Source organism: Triturus cristatus, chromosome 4_1, assembly GCF_964204655.1.
Source record: "Triturus cristatus chromosome 4_1, aTriCri1.1, whole genome shotgun sequence".
NCBI lineage: Eukaryota > Metazoa > Chordata > Amphibia > Caudata > Salamandridae > Triturus > Triturus cristatus.
Window position 1 is genome coordinate 742861196 of NC_140585.1, and position 14930 is coordinate 742876125.

Here is a 14930-nt window from a genome sequence, read left to right on the forward strand (position 1 = left end):
ATGTTTTGCTGAATCCTTTCATAATCCATAATGCAATAATCACTTAAATGATTTGGTTGAAAAATGTGTTACATAATTGGCAGACAACTCAGCAATACCCAAAATGATATCATGTCACCCTTACTTCAGGGCGGCTGGCGCACCGGTTATAGTGTCAACTAACTTTGAAAGTTGTTTTACCCCCTCACCACATATCTCATGCCTCAGATACATGACATTTGTCTCTGTAAACATACCCTTCAAAAACTTCTCTGTTAATCTGTTTCTTTAGAATTGGCAACACCTTCTCAAGGGGCTCATCGCCCTTTATTGGGATGTAATCCTGGACAAATATGTATTCTTTCAACGTTCATGAACAATCTAAACATTAACCTCTGAAGAACTGATACCTAACTATATGGCATGCTTTTGAACTGATGTGAACCATCCGGGTATTGTTTCCTCTCTGAGGGAAGTGGGATTTGATGATAGCTGATGACAAATCCACTGCTGAAAACCATTTAGCATTTTTAATAGTGGTCAACTTCTTGTTTATCTTGGGCAAGGCAAGCCTGTCAACAACTATAGTCCTGTTAAGGTGCCTGAGAGCTATGCATAAACTGCGATTCCCACAGGTGCACTCCAGTTGGATGCCTCCATTTGTTAAATTATTTCAGCTTGGACTAATTTATCCAGCTCAGCTGACAATTACTTTCTCGATGCAATAGGAATATTGTACTGAGTTTATCTGCTGCCCCACTAAATTCTATTGGATATTTTTACAAAAAATGTTCTCCTTTAAACTTGTGCTCATCCACCAGTAGTACCTGCTCTGGGCTATTCGGGTCTAACACAATGTGTGAATTACATTGGTTAATCCAGTCAAGAAATGTTGATCCCTTCTTTGCTACGTAGAATTTCCCTTGGTGTCCTTGCTTCACATTTGAATCCCAGTATCCCAGCATTTCTGTTTTTTCACTGCTGTATTCTTCAGGACCTATGTCGCGCTTACAATAATTGTCACCACTTTTATTCACAAATTTCTCGTTCCACACATTCCACAGTCGTATGTGGAGATCCTGAAACTGCCAGGCACTACATCGATTTCTACCCTACCAATCATTAAATGGCATGTAGGTTTCATCTTTCTCAGGTTTTCGTCATATATATTGAAAATTACATTTTCTTTCAAACTCATAGCAGCACTTCGTTATTTGCATTTCTCCACCTCGTCTTAAGAAAAAGAAATTTCTTTAGCTGCTAATTTGATACTTTGTTTTTCTTTCTACAAACTTTAAGAAGTCCAAGCTATGACACACTCACTCTATTTTTGTTTAAGTGCTGGACATAACTTGCTATAAGCCAAATGACTTCTGCTATCACAATGCTAACACTTACTTACATTAGATGTATTACAATTGCTACCCCTAGGTATCACATCACTGTTTGCTTTTATTCTTATCACCACTCTGATCATCTTTGCTACTAGCCCAGATAACTCAGCTTTGTGCTCAATCACCAAGACATCATTTAATTCAGAGTCTCTGTTCACCCACAATCTCCCTTGTATACTAGAGCATCTAGGATGCATCACAACTTGACCTCTTACTAGTTCTTCCTGTAACATACCAAATAGGCACTCTAATGCTAACTTCCTCACAACACTCATCAATAGTCTCACATTGTCCTTGCTTCCTATGATTAAATATGCACTTTGTGATACCAATGCATACTTTTGGTGCACAATGAGCAGTCAAAACTTATAAGGCATTGTCAAATATATTAAAGTTCCAATCATCATTTTACTTTGGTGCTTGGTTGAACTTGTTTAACCGCCTCAGGACCAAGTGAATGTAGCAGTAATTGCTTCTTCCATTCTTCTGACAATTTGTCCTCCTCATCAATGATTGCAATGTAATTTAATAAATGTTCTTTCCATTCTGACCATACAAGATTTGATTCCCCTGGAAAACTCAAACTCTCTTGGAGGGTTTATGGTGACACTGGATACTCATTTTAGCAAAGTGTAATATTTCTGTGTCTGTGCTTCACCAGGTTGACCTGGACCACTTCACATTCAACACTTCACCACACTAATTCTATGGTTCAAATGTAGTCTGAAATACCACTACTATGTGTTGATAATCTTAACAATAGTTAACACAGTAGGACTGAAATGCAAACTAAAGTACACAAGGAAGCAATGGCACACTATTCCTAGGTTTTGCTTTGTAAGGAATTAATGTACATTAAGGAAGCAGTGGCTCGTTGATCCTTTTGTGCTGACATTGTTCTAGTAATAAACATGCTCACATAGTTGTAATCTGCTAGCGGTCATACAGGTTTTAGGCACATCCATCAGATTGCTCCAATATGTCCACCACTTAAGGTCACGTATGCTTGACCTACATTCCCTCTGTGCATCTATCTGCAGTGTGGTGCGTGAACTCCCAATGATTCAAGCACTGCTTGTAGCTGACTTGAAAGATATAGAATGTTGATTGCTTGCACTTAACAAGCTGTAAAGACACTGGTGGAGTAAGTGCCCAAATTGCATATGTTGTAGCACTGATCAATTCAATACTAACTTTGAACGTGAAAATTCCTCTTCAAAATAACTGTGGGTGCTTCCTTGTAGAGTAGCATTGTTTTTAATTCCTCATCTGTAATACATTCTCCTCATTGTAATCCTAAATTCGGTGAGGAAAAGTATCCTTGCACACAGGTTCTTTTATCAGGTCGTAAGTAATATTTGTCGCCAAAACATTACATTAACCAATATTTATATAATATTATGCTACACAGTACCCACAACTACAAACAACCCAACAACAGTTTTTTACTCAAAACACAAATAAGTCTTTCTACTCAGTAGTTGGATTTACAATCCTAATTTCATCAGATCGATACTGAATCTCTGTGAGAACGTTTTTTTTTAAATGATCAGACCAATTGTTTGACTGATTCTGGTGGTTACTGTCTCTGAATGCTCCCTGGTCCCTGCTAACCAGGCCCGGGCCGGTGCTCTGTTTAAAAGGTATATGGTAATTGGTGTAATTACAATTGGTTCAGACACCCTACCTGTAAATCTCTAGAATATGTTCGAGTACTTAGGTTTTATTGACCCAGTGGATTTAATGATCGGCCGTGGTGTCTGCTGTCATTTTAAAGCCAGCCCTGCCTTGCAGGCTGATTTTAAAATAACAATATGTCCAAATTCGACTTTGGAATTAGCAGTACTTCAACAGTCTACAACAACCTTTTAATTACATGTATGCCACCCCTAAGGTCTGCTCTAGGTGCCCCAAGGATGGGGGTGTCTTGTTATAAAAAGCATGAACATTATAAAATATGTTGTATATGCTCTGGTGAGGGAAAACTGCCAATTTTGTTTTTCCCCATTGTAGCACTGCTAGCTCCATAGGCCAACATGGGAAGACTTTATTAAACTTTAATAAAGTCAACATTATGACATGAGTGAGCTAGAACAGTGATTCAAAGTATCAAAATAATTGTTACAATAATGCCAACAACCTGCCAAGTTCGAATTTATTCTAACTATTGCAGGAAAGTAGTTTTAGAACTTGCTTTCCTGAAGTTACCTAAAAGAGCCCTGTAGTAGCCTCTTCTGACTGGCCAGCCTTTGACAGCCTGAGCCAAGCTGCCCCTTGATTAGGTGTGAAGAGGCCCGGGGCTGAAACAATAGAGGCATCTGGTGGGAGGAGAGATGCTGCCTTCAGATGGCAGGACAGGAAGGGGGCTGGGTAGCCTAACTGGTCTTCAAAGGGAGAAGCACAGATAGCACAGTAACCAGGCCCACTCCCACTTCCTGCACCCCCAGCCAGATGGCGCCCCTCTAATTAGATAAGGAGAGGGTCTGGAAAAGGAGTGTAGGGAAACTTTAGCTACACCTGTGGGTTGAGTTAACGAGACCTCAACTCCAAGCAGAGATTTTCTCCATTTTGATTTTTGTGGAGATGTGCATTCTGTGACAGAAATATGCCATACTTTCCAGGAAGTGATCATAAACGAGGGGGGCAACTTGAACCCCATTGGTTGGGGGTACTCCCAGCCCAGAATATGGAATAGATATGAGAGAGCTGCACTGCACCTTAGATCCCTGCTTGGAAACATCAGGAGAGAAAGGACTACCCTGCCGAACCCTTGGACTGCACAAAGAAAGGGCTGCACTCAAAAGGACTGTACTTGATGCACTCTCAAGGCTTTATAAAAGAGGACTTTGCCTGGCTTCAAAGATTAAGAAGGTGACTCCATAATCATCAACAGGAAGAAAAGTGCTGGAAGAAGTCATATGCATATCTCCAACAAGGACAAGGCCAGCACACCAGCTTCACCTGGACTTTACTGGATTTGACCAGGTGCATTGTGGGAATTGTAGTCCCAACCCCCAGAGGCAATCAGAGCTTCTGGACCCTTTGCTGGTGTTGTTGACCCTCAAAGACCCTGAAAGGACCTTTCAGAAGAAGTTCTGAAAGCTAGGGAACTTTTGGACAACTTTGTAGAAAAAAGCTCCATAAGAAGACCAACCTCGACGACGAGAGTCAAGCCAGTGACACTGAACTGTGACTCGGCCTCACCATGCAGGTTTGCACCACTGAAAGCTCCCAGAGCACTTCGATGTCAACGACGAAGACAAAGACCTCCAGGAGTCATTGCGGCATCGCTCTGCAGCAGGCCGTCGTTGTCGAACTGAAATCCGGATTAACAAAGCCGATCGCTCAATGTCGAGAGAAAAATCTTCAAAAACGTTTCCATTGTTGAAGGTAAAAACCTGCCCAGCCCCAACGACTCAACGTATCCGACCCTCGCCATTGCAGTCAGCCTGAAACTTTGAGTTGGTCCTGGTCCAGCATGACCAGATAACCACAGTTGGCTCTTTTCTTTTTTAGGCACTAGAAAGCACATTTTTACATTTAATCTTTAAAAATTAATATCTCTTGTTCCCTACATTACAGTTTTGTTGTTTTGGTGTCATTTTAAAGCTACAGACATTCACTATTTCTTTTAATTGGTTTTGGGTTTCTTTTGTGTGTTTATTGACTGTTTTGCTGATATTAAATGCTTTTCACACCTGTCTCCTAAGTTAAGCCTGACTGATCGTCAGGCAAGCTACCAAGGGTTGAGGAAGGATTCATTTATTGAGACTTGACTGGACCTTATTTGTGAATGTGGTGTTATTACTAGCAGTAGGAACCCACATGCACCTACTAATAAACCACTTTCCAACATCCTCCTTTTCATTGCCACAGTTCACTTCATGTAAATGACTTCAACCTTGTTTAGTTCCATAGAACATCAATGGAAAAGCAAATGAATCCCTTTGCTCGATTGGCTCATAAACAGAGAAGTAACCAAAAGGACATTCACTTTGTCTGATCACCATCAGCCTAATGCATTAATTAGCCAGTGTTTAGTCCTTTAGTTGAGTTTTAGATGAATCCCATATAAATAACCTTCACATTTAGTAATACCATTAATGGAACATATAGACGTCTACACACTATTCAGTCTTGTCATTAGGATGATGACTTAATCCTAATTCTATACAAATTAACATTGTTTTTTGTTGGGAGAGCTGAATTTGTAGCTGAAAGTAATCATACAAAGCCTTCTTCAATTAAGAATAGCTAGCACACATGTGCCCAGACTCATTAGAGTTGTTGCTGTTCTTCTTCTGGTACATACACAGGGACTCACTAGTTATGTAGCTTACACATGCCCCTTATGCAGTCTATACATTCTTACAACCTCCCGGTCTGATAGTCAGTTCATATAGAGTTACCATTCCTGTAGTAAGAATACCCTGTAATCCATTTGTGGTTCTCTAATACCAACAAATCGTCTTCTGTAAGAATCTGGCAACTCAAGCACTAAGTCACAAAACGAGGAGCCTTTGTCCTCTTAAAGTGTAGCTTGGAGGTGTCCCTAGGAAAGGCTTCAAGAAAACGTTATACTGGGTTCTTAGGCCTAGGGCTCAACTGGTATCCCTGAAAGGACTGCAGGAGGCATGCTAGTCATGCTGGTTCTCCTGTTTCTCTCCACTTTCCAAACTCCAGTACACTTTGCCAGGGGCCTGAACCTTCAATCTGAGGTCAGAGGCCTCTCTGAGCCACGCTTAAATCATTTAGGTTTTCAGTGTGTGTTCAGACATTGGGGTATATTTACTAACATTTAGTGCTGGGCTTGTATCACAAAAGTGACACAAATTGGTGCAAAATGTTTATTTGAAATGTACTTTCCAGCTCAAAACTGCAAAGACAGAAAGTCTCCCAAAAGTAACATAAAGCTGCCTGTAGTGGTGCTTTCCATTACCTAGCATCTGGGGCATTCCATGGGTGGAACATGGGTGGAACCATGCTTTCTCTCCTATTTGATCATTTGATCCAAGCAATAGAGAGACTAAACAGAGAGTAAAATGTGAGTCTGAGTATGAAAGTCTAGGAGTTGTCTTGCTGGGACGTTCTTGACTCTCTGTACATCCGATTCACATTGAGAGAGGCTCAGTGGCATACGTATAGTTAGCATAGTGTGAGCAGGAGATTACTACATTAATGGTGGCTTGTACAATTTGAGGAATACTTAAAGGAATACTCAACTGAATGGTTAGTGATGGCTCAGTATGGTACCAGAATATTGTGGCCTAAATATCGTTCGGACTAAATATAGTGGGCCAGATGTACAAAGGCCTTTTGCATTTCTTAACAGGTTGAATCGCAATTTCAGCCCATTGAGAAATTGAAATTAGCCTTTTCCTAGGTACAAAACCTTTAGGGAATTGCAAAATGCAATTTCTACCCAGTAGAAATCGCATTTTATGATTCCCAAAGGGCATGTGTGCTATTTACATGAGCACCACTCTTTTTGGGGTGCAGAAAAGGGTGCCTTAGGCCTAACGTCACCCTTGCTGTAGCATTTCCTAATTTGCAAATACAAAAGCATTCGTACCTTACGGCCCATAGGTATGAATGGCTTGGTATTACCGAAATAGCAATTTCCTAATAGCAAATTCGCTATTAGGGAGTCTCTATTTTTGTACATACCATTTTGAATTTCCTAAATAGCGATGTCTAAGGAGTTGCTCTTTAGGAAATGCAAAATAAGTATTTTGTACATCTGGCCTATCGTCCTTAACATAGTTTACAAAACTATCGGTCCACTGGAGTTAATAATAGAACTCTACACCCACAGCAGCCATGTTTATGTCAATGATATTTAGGCCGCAGTGTTTATGTCAGAGTATATTTTTGTTATCGTTATTCCGACATAGAACATTCAGCTCTGGCCACAATGTTAGCTGAGCTGATGATGAGGAGGTACTCGCCTACCTGCGCTGAGCATGGGTGTGCTTCTGATCCTGCTGTCCTACAGGCTTCTTGAATCTTCTGCAGATAGAGGAAAGGGGGAGAGCAGTGTTTGATTTGGAATATGTAGAGAGGTAATGGTGAGGTTTGAACTGTAAATTCTCATTGTTTTTTGTATCAAGGTATTAATTTTATCTTTGGAGATGAAGTGGTGTGAGAGGTAGTCACTAAGATTCTGTTTATGAGTGATTTTGAAAGTTAAGTATTTCGAATTCTAAAATTCCACCATTACTAAGTTCCCTGGTTTGGCAAGTAGCTTCATGGAAGAGCCTGGTGAAAGGAAGTCATGTTGCCTTTGTGACTGCATGTATGTTTAATGGAGCGCAATTCAAATACACAGTGTGACAATGTCCACATTTAAATTACTGTGATGGGTTCCTTTTCATTCAGATTAACTTCAGTTTCCTTTAACTCACAGGTGCCTGAGTGCTGTAGTGGCTTCTATGGTCCAGAATGCTTGCAGTGTCCAGGAGGATTTGCCAACCCGTGTTCTGGGAATGGAAAGGTAAGCGCTTGCTGAAGCTGGTAATGTACATCATTACCGGAGTATGACTGAGGAACAGAGAGTAAAAGCCTCACCCGGTCAATGATCTTCAAAGAAGGGCTTCCTTCAGCTGTGCTGGTGAAAGGGATTTTTCTGCCCTTGGAGAAGTGGCATTTCGTTGCTCCCCGCTCCTCCTCCGCCAATGTTGCCTTGCACCATATCGCAGGTGGTTGAAGGAAATGACTACCTGGGAATCAAATAGGCATCAAACTCGTTTTGGTCTCCTCAGATGGTTTCTGTAGAGCAAGATGCACAAGGCAGAGCTGATGGTGATTTATATGAGAAGGAATAACCAGCTGTTGCAGAAGGTAGATTATAAAGAGGCGGCAAGAAACCCACTCGGATTAAGGCAAGGGGCTCCACGTTCAACAGGGCAACTGTAACCAGGAGTAAGAGCCTTTGGTAAACTGTGGCGGATCTGCCTTGTTATGTCTTCAAGTTGAGACGTGCAAACTTAATGGGACGTCTTAAACCCTTCTCTTTTATGGGATGAAATAGCAAAGTCTGACAAAGAGCAAATGTTTCTTGAAGGTACAGGGCTTGCAGGATATATGGGCTGATAATTATTTGTCACTGGCAGAATTAAAAAAAGATGTTGAAATGCACAATAAAAGACTGAACGCAATGATCTTAATAACCGGCGAATCTTAAGAGCAACCTGTTTACAACTGGCACCTCAGTCATGCTTAGTAGACCTTAAACTCAGTCCGGAAACTCAGTGAGCAGTCATTCTGTTTCAAGAGCATTAGGCCAACAGGATAGTGTCTGGCGTGTGAAGTCATTTATCGCAAAGGTCATTTAGTTAGGGTCAGGAATTCATTATGCATTGTCATGTAATTTCCCTGAATAACTTGACCGGAGAAAGTTTTATTTGGGAGACATTTTTAAACTGAACTCGACCTTTATGCTTCCCTCTACATGTGCCTTATGTTTGAAAAGGAATAATATTACTGAGTGGAAGAGTAAATCAACTTAGGGACAAATTCACGTGTGCAGTTCAGAAAAGCAACCGTGGTGGTGACTACTGCTGTTGAACCTTTTGCTGCTAAGGGCCCACAGACAGTTGATGTTATGAAAGTGCTGATTTTACTAACCGTTTTGACGTGTATGAGATTTGAATATGCATGCAGTTCATTGTTTTATGCATAATGATATGTCTAACAAGTTTGCAACATTATAGTAGTTGCTCCAACAGGCAAGCTTCTGTATGTCCCCACTGGTGCGGCTCCAGGCTGCCACCTAACACTATCGGCCATAAACTGGCAGCTGTGACCGTGTGCTTTAGAGATGAGGAGTAGGTTGTAGTTTGCACAGATCAATGATCAATTTGATTACAGAATAGAAAATGCATACAATATCCACTGGTACAAACCATATTGGCAAGCATGTGCATTTTCACTAGGGTATAGGGTATGTGACCTCTGTCAAAATAGGCATCACATCCAGTATATAATTTAGGGGTAGGTGAACTATAAATTTCCACCACAAAGGAGGGCAAAGTTTCTTGACTTTGTATGACTTCACCTAAGATGAAGTTAAGCTCACCCATTCACTCTGCAAGGAAGCATTTCCGGCCACAAACGTCAGGTATGAGGTGCAGGGATTCAGGAATAGACAGTCTGTGTTGCAACGAAAGACTCCAAAGGAAGGGACAGCTGTGGTCCACGGGACAGTTCAGGGTGGGAAGCCTCTCCAGGGCACAGTTTGGGTGGGCTAGGTGTAAAGGCACAAGGGATCAGGTGTCACTACAGTGTGAATCTCAGGACTTTACTTGAGGGGGCGGGACCTTGGAACAGAGGATGCAGAAGGTAACTCAGTGGTAGTAGTCCACCTTTTACCATGAGCAGCCCTACACTGCCCTCAAAATGGTTTCTGCTGCAACAAAATTCCTCTAAAACAGCCGTCGTATTTTGCTTTACCAATTTTGTGACCTTAAGACGCCACAAGGGTTGAACTGTGTAAAATTGCAAGGCAAATCTTTGCAACTTTGCACACCCCATATAAAAATGTATCCCCTAAGTAGTGACTTTAATACCTATATCGCTGTAGCCTGTTTCAATAGTGAGTTACCTTCCATTTGACTGTCGCTACTGCAAAATGATCCATTCTCATAGGCCAGTTAAAGATTGCTTTCTATGATCGTATCGAGCCCTAGGAACCTGATAGGACCCTCGAGTTTGATACATATATGCTCAGGACATTGAAGGGCACCTTCTAGTAAGGACCATTTCTATATTGTATGTGTTGAAATACCTTTTCAGAAAACGTGGTAGTTTCTTGCCTAAGCTTTACTGTAGGCTGTTGCGAGTATGTGTATTTGCTGTCTGGTTATGGAGCAGCAGGGCCAGCTGGGTCAGACCTGGCTGGAGAGAGAGATCAGTATTCAGAGCATAGGGAGGGGTGACTCTTTGATCCGAGCAGGGCCGTGCCTGGCAATATGAATGATGGCTCCACCTCCCACTGGGTGTCTGATAGCAGACCCCCTCATTCTGAAAAGGCAGATTGTCACCTCGTAAACCAAGTGCTCCCCGACCCCACCGAACTGGTTCTGACCGGAGTCAGTGATTTGCAACCTTAGAGAACAAAGACTTTTTAGGTATAAAATGCTGCGCTGGAACTTTGGCCAAGTGTGTTCCTTCTGGATGTCAAGACAAAACTCTGTTCGAGTGAACAGAGGAAAGGACTTTGCAACTTACATCAAGCTTGCTGAAGAAACTACCCAAGGGCCTAAATCGAGAGCGCCTCCTGCAGAAGTCTCAGGGACATTAGACTTCACCCCGTCCGCCATCGGAATTCCTGTGTGAGGCGTTCTGCTTGCAAGTGAGGCCTCCGTCGAGTAATCCGGAGCCTCTAGTTCTACTGTGAGGACCGCGGACTGGGCGCTTCTGACCTTTTGCTAAACCTGTGCGGGCCGCTGCAGCTATGAGAGAGCTGCCGCCGCTGAGAGCCCACCTGAATCGGAATTGAGACTTTCTAAACTTTCGCTGAGTCTGTGCGGGCCGCTGCAGCTAAGGGAGAGCTGCCGCCGCTGAGTGCCCGCCTGAATCTGAACCTTTGAACCTTCTTGCTAAACCTGTGTGGGCTGCTGTAGCTAAGAGAGAGCTTCCGCCGCTGAGAGCCCGCCGGAATCGGCACCTTCGGACCTTCTACTGAATCTGCGTGGACCGCTGCAGTTGAGAGAGCGCTGTGGCCGCTGAGCGCCCACCGTGGTGCCCACCTGGTTGAGGCCCTAAATTGTCCCATGGGCCGCCGCAGCTAAGAGAGAGCTGCTCTTCCTGAGTGCCCACACCCTTTGCTATGGTGCACCATCGTGATCTGTCCCGTGGGCTGCCGCAGCCAACAGAGAGCTGCTGCCGCTGAGTGCCCACACCCTTTGCTACTGTGCACCATCGTGATTCGTCCCGTGGGCCACCGCAGCCAAGAGAGAGCTGCTGCCGCTGAGTGCCCGCACCCTTTGCTACTGTGCACCATCGTGATTCGTCCTGTGGGTCAACGCAGCCAAGAGAGAGCTGCTGCCGCTGAGTGCCCGCACCTTTTGCTACTGTGCACCATCGTGATTCGTCCCGTGGGCCAACGCAGCCAAGAGAGAGCTACTGCCGCTGAGTTCCCGCACCCTTTGCTACTGTGCACCAACGTAATTCGTCCCGTGGGCCGCCACAGCCAAGAGAGAGCTGCTGCTGCTGAGTGCCTGCACCCTTTGCTACTGTGCACCATTGTGCTTCGTCCCGTGGTCCGCCGCAGCCAAGAGAGAGCTGCTGCCACTGAGTGCTCGCACCCTTTTGCTACTGTGCATCATCGTGATTTGTCCAGTGGGCCGCCGCAGCTAAGAGAGACCTGTGGCCACTGAGCGCCCGCACCATTGACAACTTTGCATCCTTGGGATTTGTTCTGTGTGCCGCCGGAGCTAACAGAGAACTGCTGCCGCTGTGATCCCACCACGGAGCTGCACGACGAGAGTCATCGCCACCACCAGCCAGGGCCGCCACAGCCGCGCGCTGCTGCCACTGAGCACCCGCCTGCCCCTGAGTGCACGCTGCGGACCTCAGCCTCCCAGACCTGTGGTTGCTGGGAGTCCCACTGTCACCGTCTCCGCCTCTTCCAGAAGCTGCGTGCTGTAGTCCCTTTCAACAAAAGGTACCTGGTGCGCAAAGGGTCGCGTAGGCCCTGGCCCTGAACTCAGTCCTTGTCCCGCTTTGGGTGAATACGTTGTTGTTTCTTTTAGTCCCTACTGGTTGACGTGAATTGTAGTTGTTGAAACGCTTTGAGAGTCTTTGAGTTAAACTGTTGGATAACGATATTATTTTTCTATATCTACCTGAGTTGTGTCCTTTTGTGGTGCCATTACTGCCTTATTGTACTTGGCCATAAACGCTTCGCACACAACCTCTGAGATAGGCCTAACTGCTCGTGCTACGTTACCACAGGGTTGAACAGGGGTTATCAAAGGAGGTAGCCCACTTGCCATGACTTAGGAAGAAGGGTCCCTATTTGGACATTGGCGCCAGCCATGGTCAACGAGGGACCCCCATTTCTAACAGGGTGCAATTATTCAGAGTTTTGAATTCAATTTTACATTTTTGTGATAAACCTGTTGCTCACCTGGAAAAAACATAACCCACTACTAGAGGATTATGATCTTCGGATCTCCTCTTAAGATTAGAACTCCATCTTGGCTAAGAAGCTTTAATCACCAACAATGCTTTAGATGTTGTGTTTCCCTCTGGAAGGGGGAGACTATTCACAGGGTGATACCTACATTGACCTTGAAGTATGGTAAAGGCTATTCAAGGAATTTGTTTTAAAAACTTTAAAAAAGCACAAAAACTGTAGTCGGGTTCTCAAATAGTTTATGGCACTGCAGTGTTTTGTCCATATAAAGGAATCAGTGGATGACTAGGAGGAAACCATCCTGTGTTTTGGTTTTCATCAACATAAACAGAAACGTGTTGAGATCCTAAACTTCAGTGTGGTCGCAATCTTTGACTGCAAACATTTGTGCTATGATCTTTAGCCTTCGGAGCACCAGAAGGGTCGTTATTGGACATGTTTTAATCCAAATTATGTAATCAAGCAACCTAAACTAATAATGTTTGTGTGCCATTTTCTAAGTAATGGCTCATAGTATGTAGGTGTGGCAGGTTATTTAGTGATGCCACTGTAACCAGGAAGCACTTTAAAAATGGCAGTAAACATGGACTAAATTAATTTGCAAGAGTGATGGATTAAGAGGCAGCAATTAAAAAGAGGTTTAACAATAAGTATAAGAGATACTACACCTCTATGATTCTGCCAGCTTTTTTACATGCACAGTTGAACAAAAATCTCGACTAGAATATTTACAGAGGAGTTTGGCCACACTGGAGCCAGCTTACGAAAGCATTTATGAGTGCAGGAAGTAGTTCCACAGGAGTACTTTTTTACATGATCTTCCATGTCTTTGTGATTCAGCCTTGAAATATCCAACTTCTTGTTGCAAATAAGGGACAGTCCTTTCTAGTTATACTAATTGGATATGAATATCAGCCATTATTATCATCATCCAAATGTTTATAAAAAAAAATTAAAAAACACTTTACCTAGAAAAAACATATGCACAATAAGTGCAAACTAATCATGCAAATCCATGAATACATGAAAACTAAAACCAAATTAAAACAGTCAAACATAGACTAAAAGGAGCATGCTAAAACAATTAATTTTGCATACATAATCTTATCTGTATCACACCCTTTAAAAATCTGACAATGTGCAAACATGTACGCTCAGTGGTTAACATCTGCACATATGTATGAGCATGCCTCACCTGCAGAAAATGCATGCCCTGGAGTAGAGGTATTATAAATTTACGGTATAAGTCAGTATAAAAGTCACAGAACATGATAAAATAGAGGGTGTCTTGGCCTGGAAACAGATCACAACTCCAGGGATCAAGATCTCTGGACAGGGTACTGCCTTTAGAAACAGCCAAAAAATGATGAACCAGACGAAGCTTGAATCCAATTAAAAGATAGTGATGAAAGCTATTAATAACAAAAAATCAAGTAAGGCTCAATGTGCAGAGTTGTTTTAAGAACAGCATTCTCACGGACAGGCACTTTTTGAGTTTCATCAGACTCCCTGTTGGACTTTCTAAAGGCATAAAAATTATTTTTTATGAACAAGTCAGATTTGTTTAATAGATTCAGGGGCTATAAACAGATCAAGATGCCCTCGAGCCAGAAAGCCCGCTCTCACATAACTTAGCCAAGGATATCTGTTGCCATTGTCAAGGGATAAACAACCCCTAAAAAAATGACCGATTGAGTTCCAAATCCGGATTAATCCAAACAGAGCGCCCTTTCAATTGTGGGCACAGAGCAATCATGTCACTGATCTGTCTCAAGCCTAATTGTTCATGGGCAATATATGACGACATACAACAGGTAAGTACAAGTAGATATCTCAGAAAGATATTCTCCACAGTCTGGAGATACAAACACTCCACATACCCCCACATCTCGCTACCATACATGACTTCTGTAACACATATAGCCACATAGATCTTAAGTAGGGTTTGAATTGGTTTGCTGCCAAGCCTGGCATCAGAGTCATAAAGTGCTCCCTCTGTCCTCCTGAAGAGAAGCTTTTAGATGACATCAGTGGGGACGAAGAATGTTTATGGTCAAACATTATCCCTAGATAGGGGAAAAAAGATATCCTTGAGATTTTAGGCCCCGGAATGATATGCCTACCAGTTTTAATATTCCTGGGGATGATAATCATGAAATGGGTTTTCCCAAAATTGTTTGATAAATCAATCAAGACCATGAAACTCATGAAGGAGTCTAGTAAGCGTGAGAGGCCCAAAGCAGTTCCAGCTAAAAGAACTGCATAATCTATATAAAGGAGGACTAGAATTAATCTCCTCCCCTTTCTTGGTAAACCGAAAACTGCACTTGGCAGGCGGCCTTCCAGATTTTTACAGGGTAAATAAAAAGGGGACCAAGATACACCCTTGTCTGACTCTATGCTTAACCTCAAAAACC

The 14930-nt window shown here is 42.9% G+C and overlaps 1 protein-coding gene across 1 annotated transcript in view; it reads left to right on the plus strand.

Annotated features, from left to right (window-relative positions):
- The window catches only part of LOC146855449 (stabilin-2-like), a 1111419-nt gene that overhangs the window by 391645 nt on the left and 704844 nt on the right, over positions 1–14930 (plus strand). The window contains exon 21 of the mRNA XM_085653245.1: positions 7780–7866. Within this exon, the coding sequence (XP_085509371.1) occupies positions 7780–7866 (87 nt within the window). The remainder of the gene's footprint in view (positions 1–7779; positions 7867–14930) is intronic.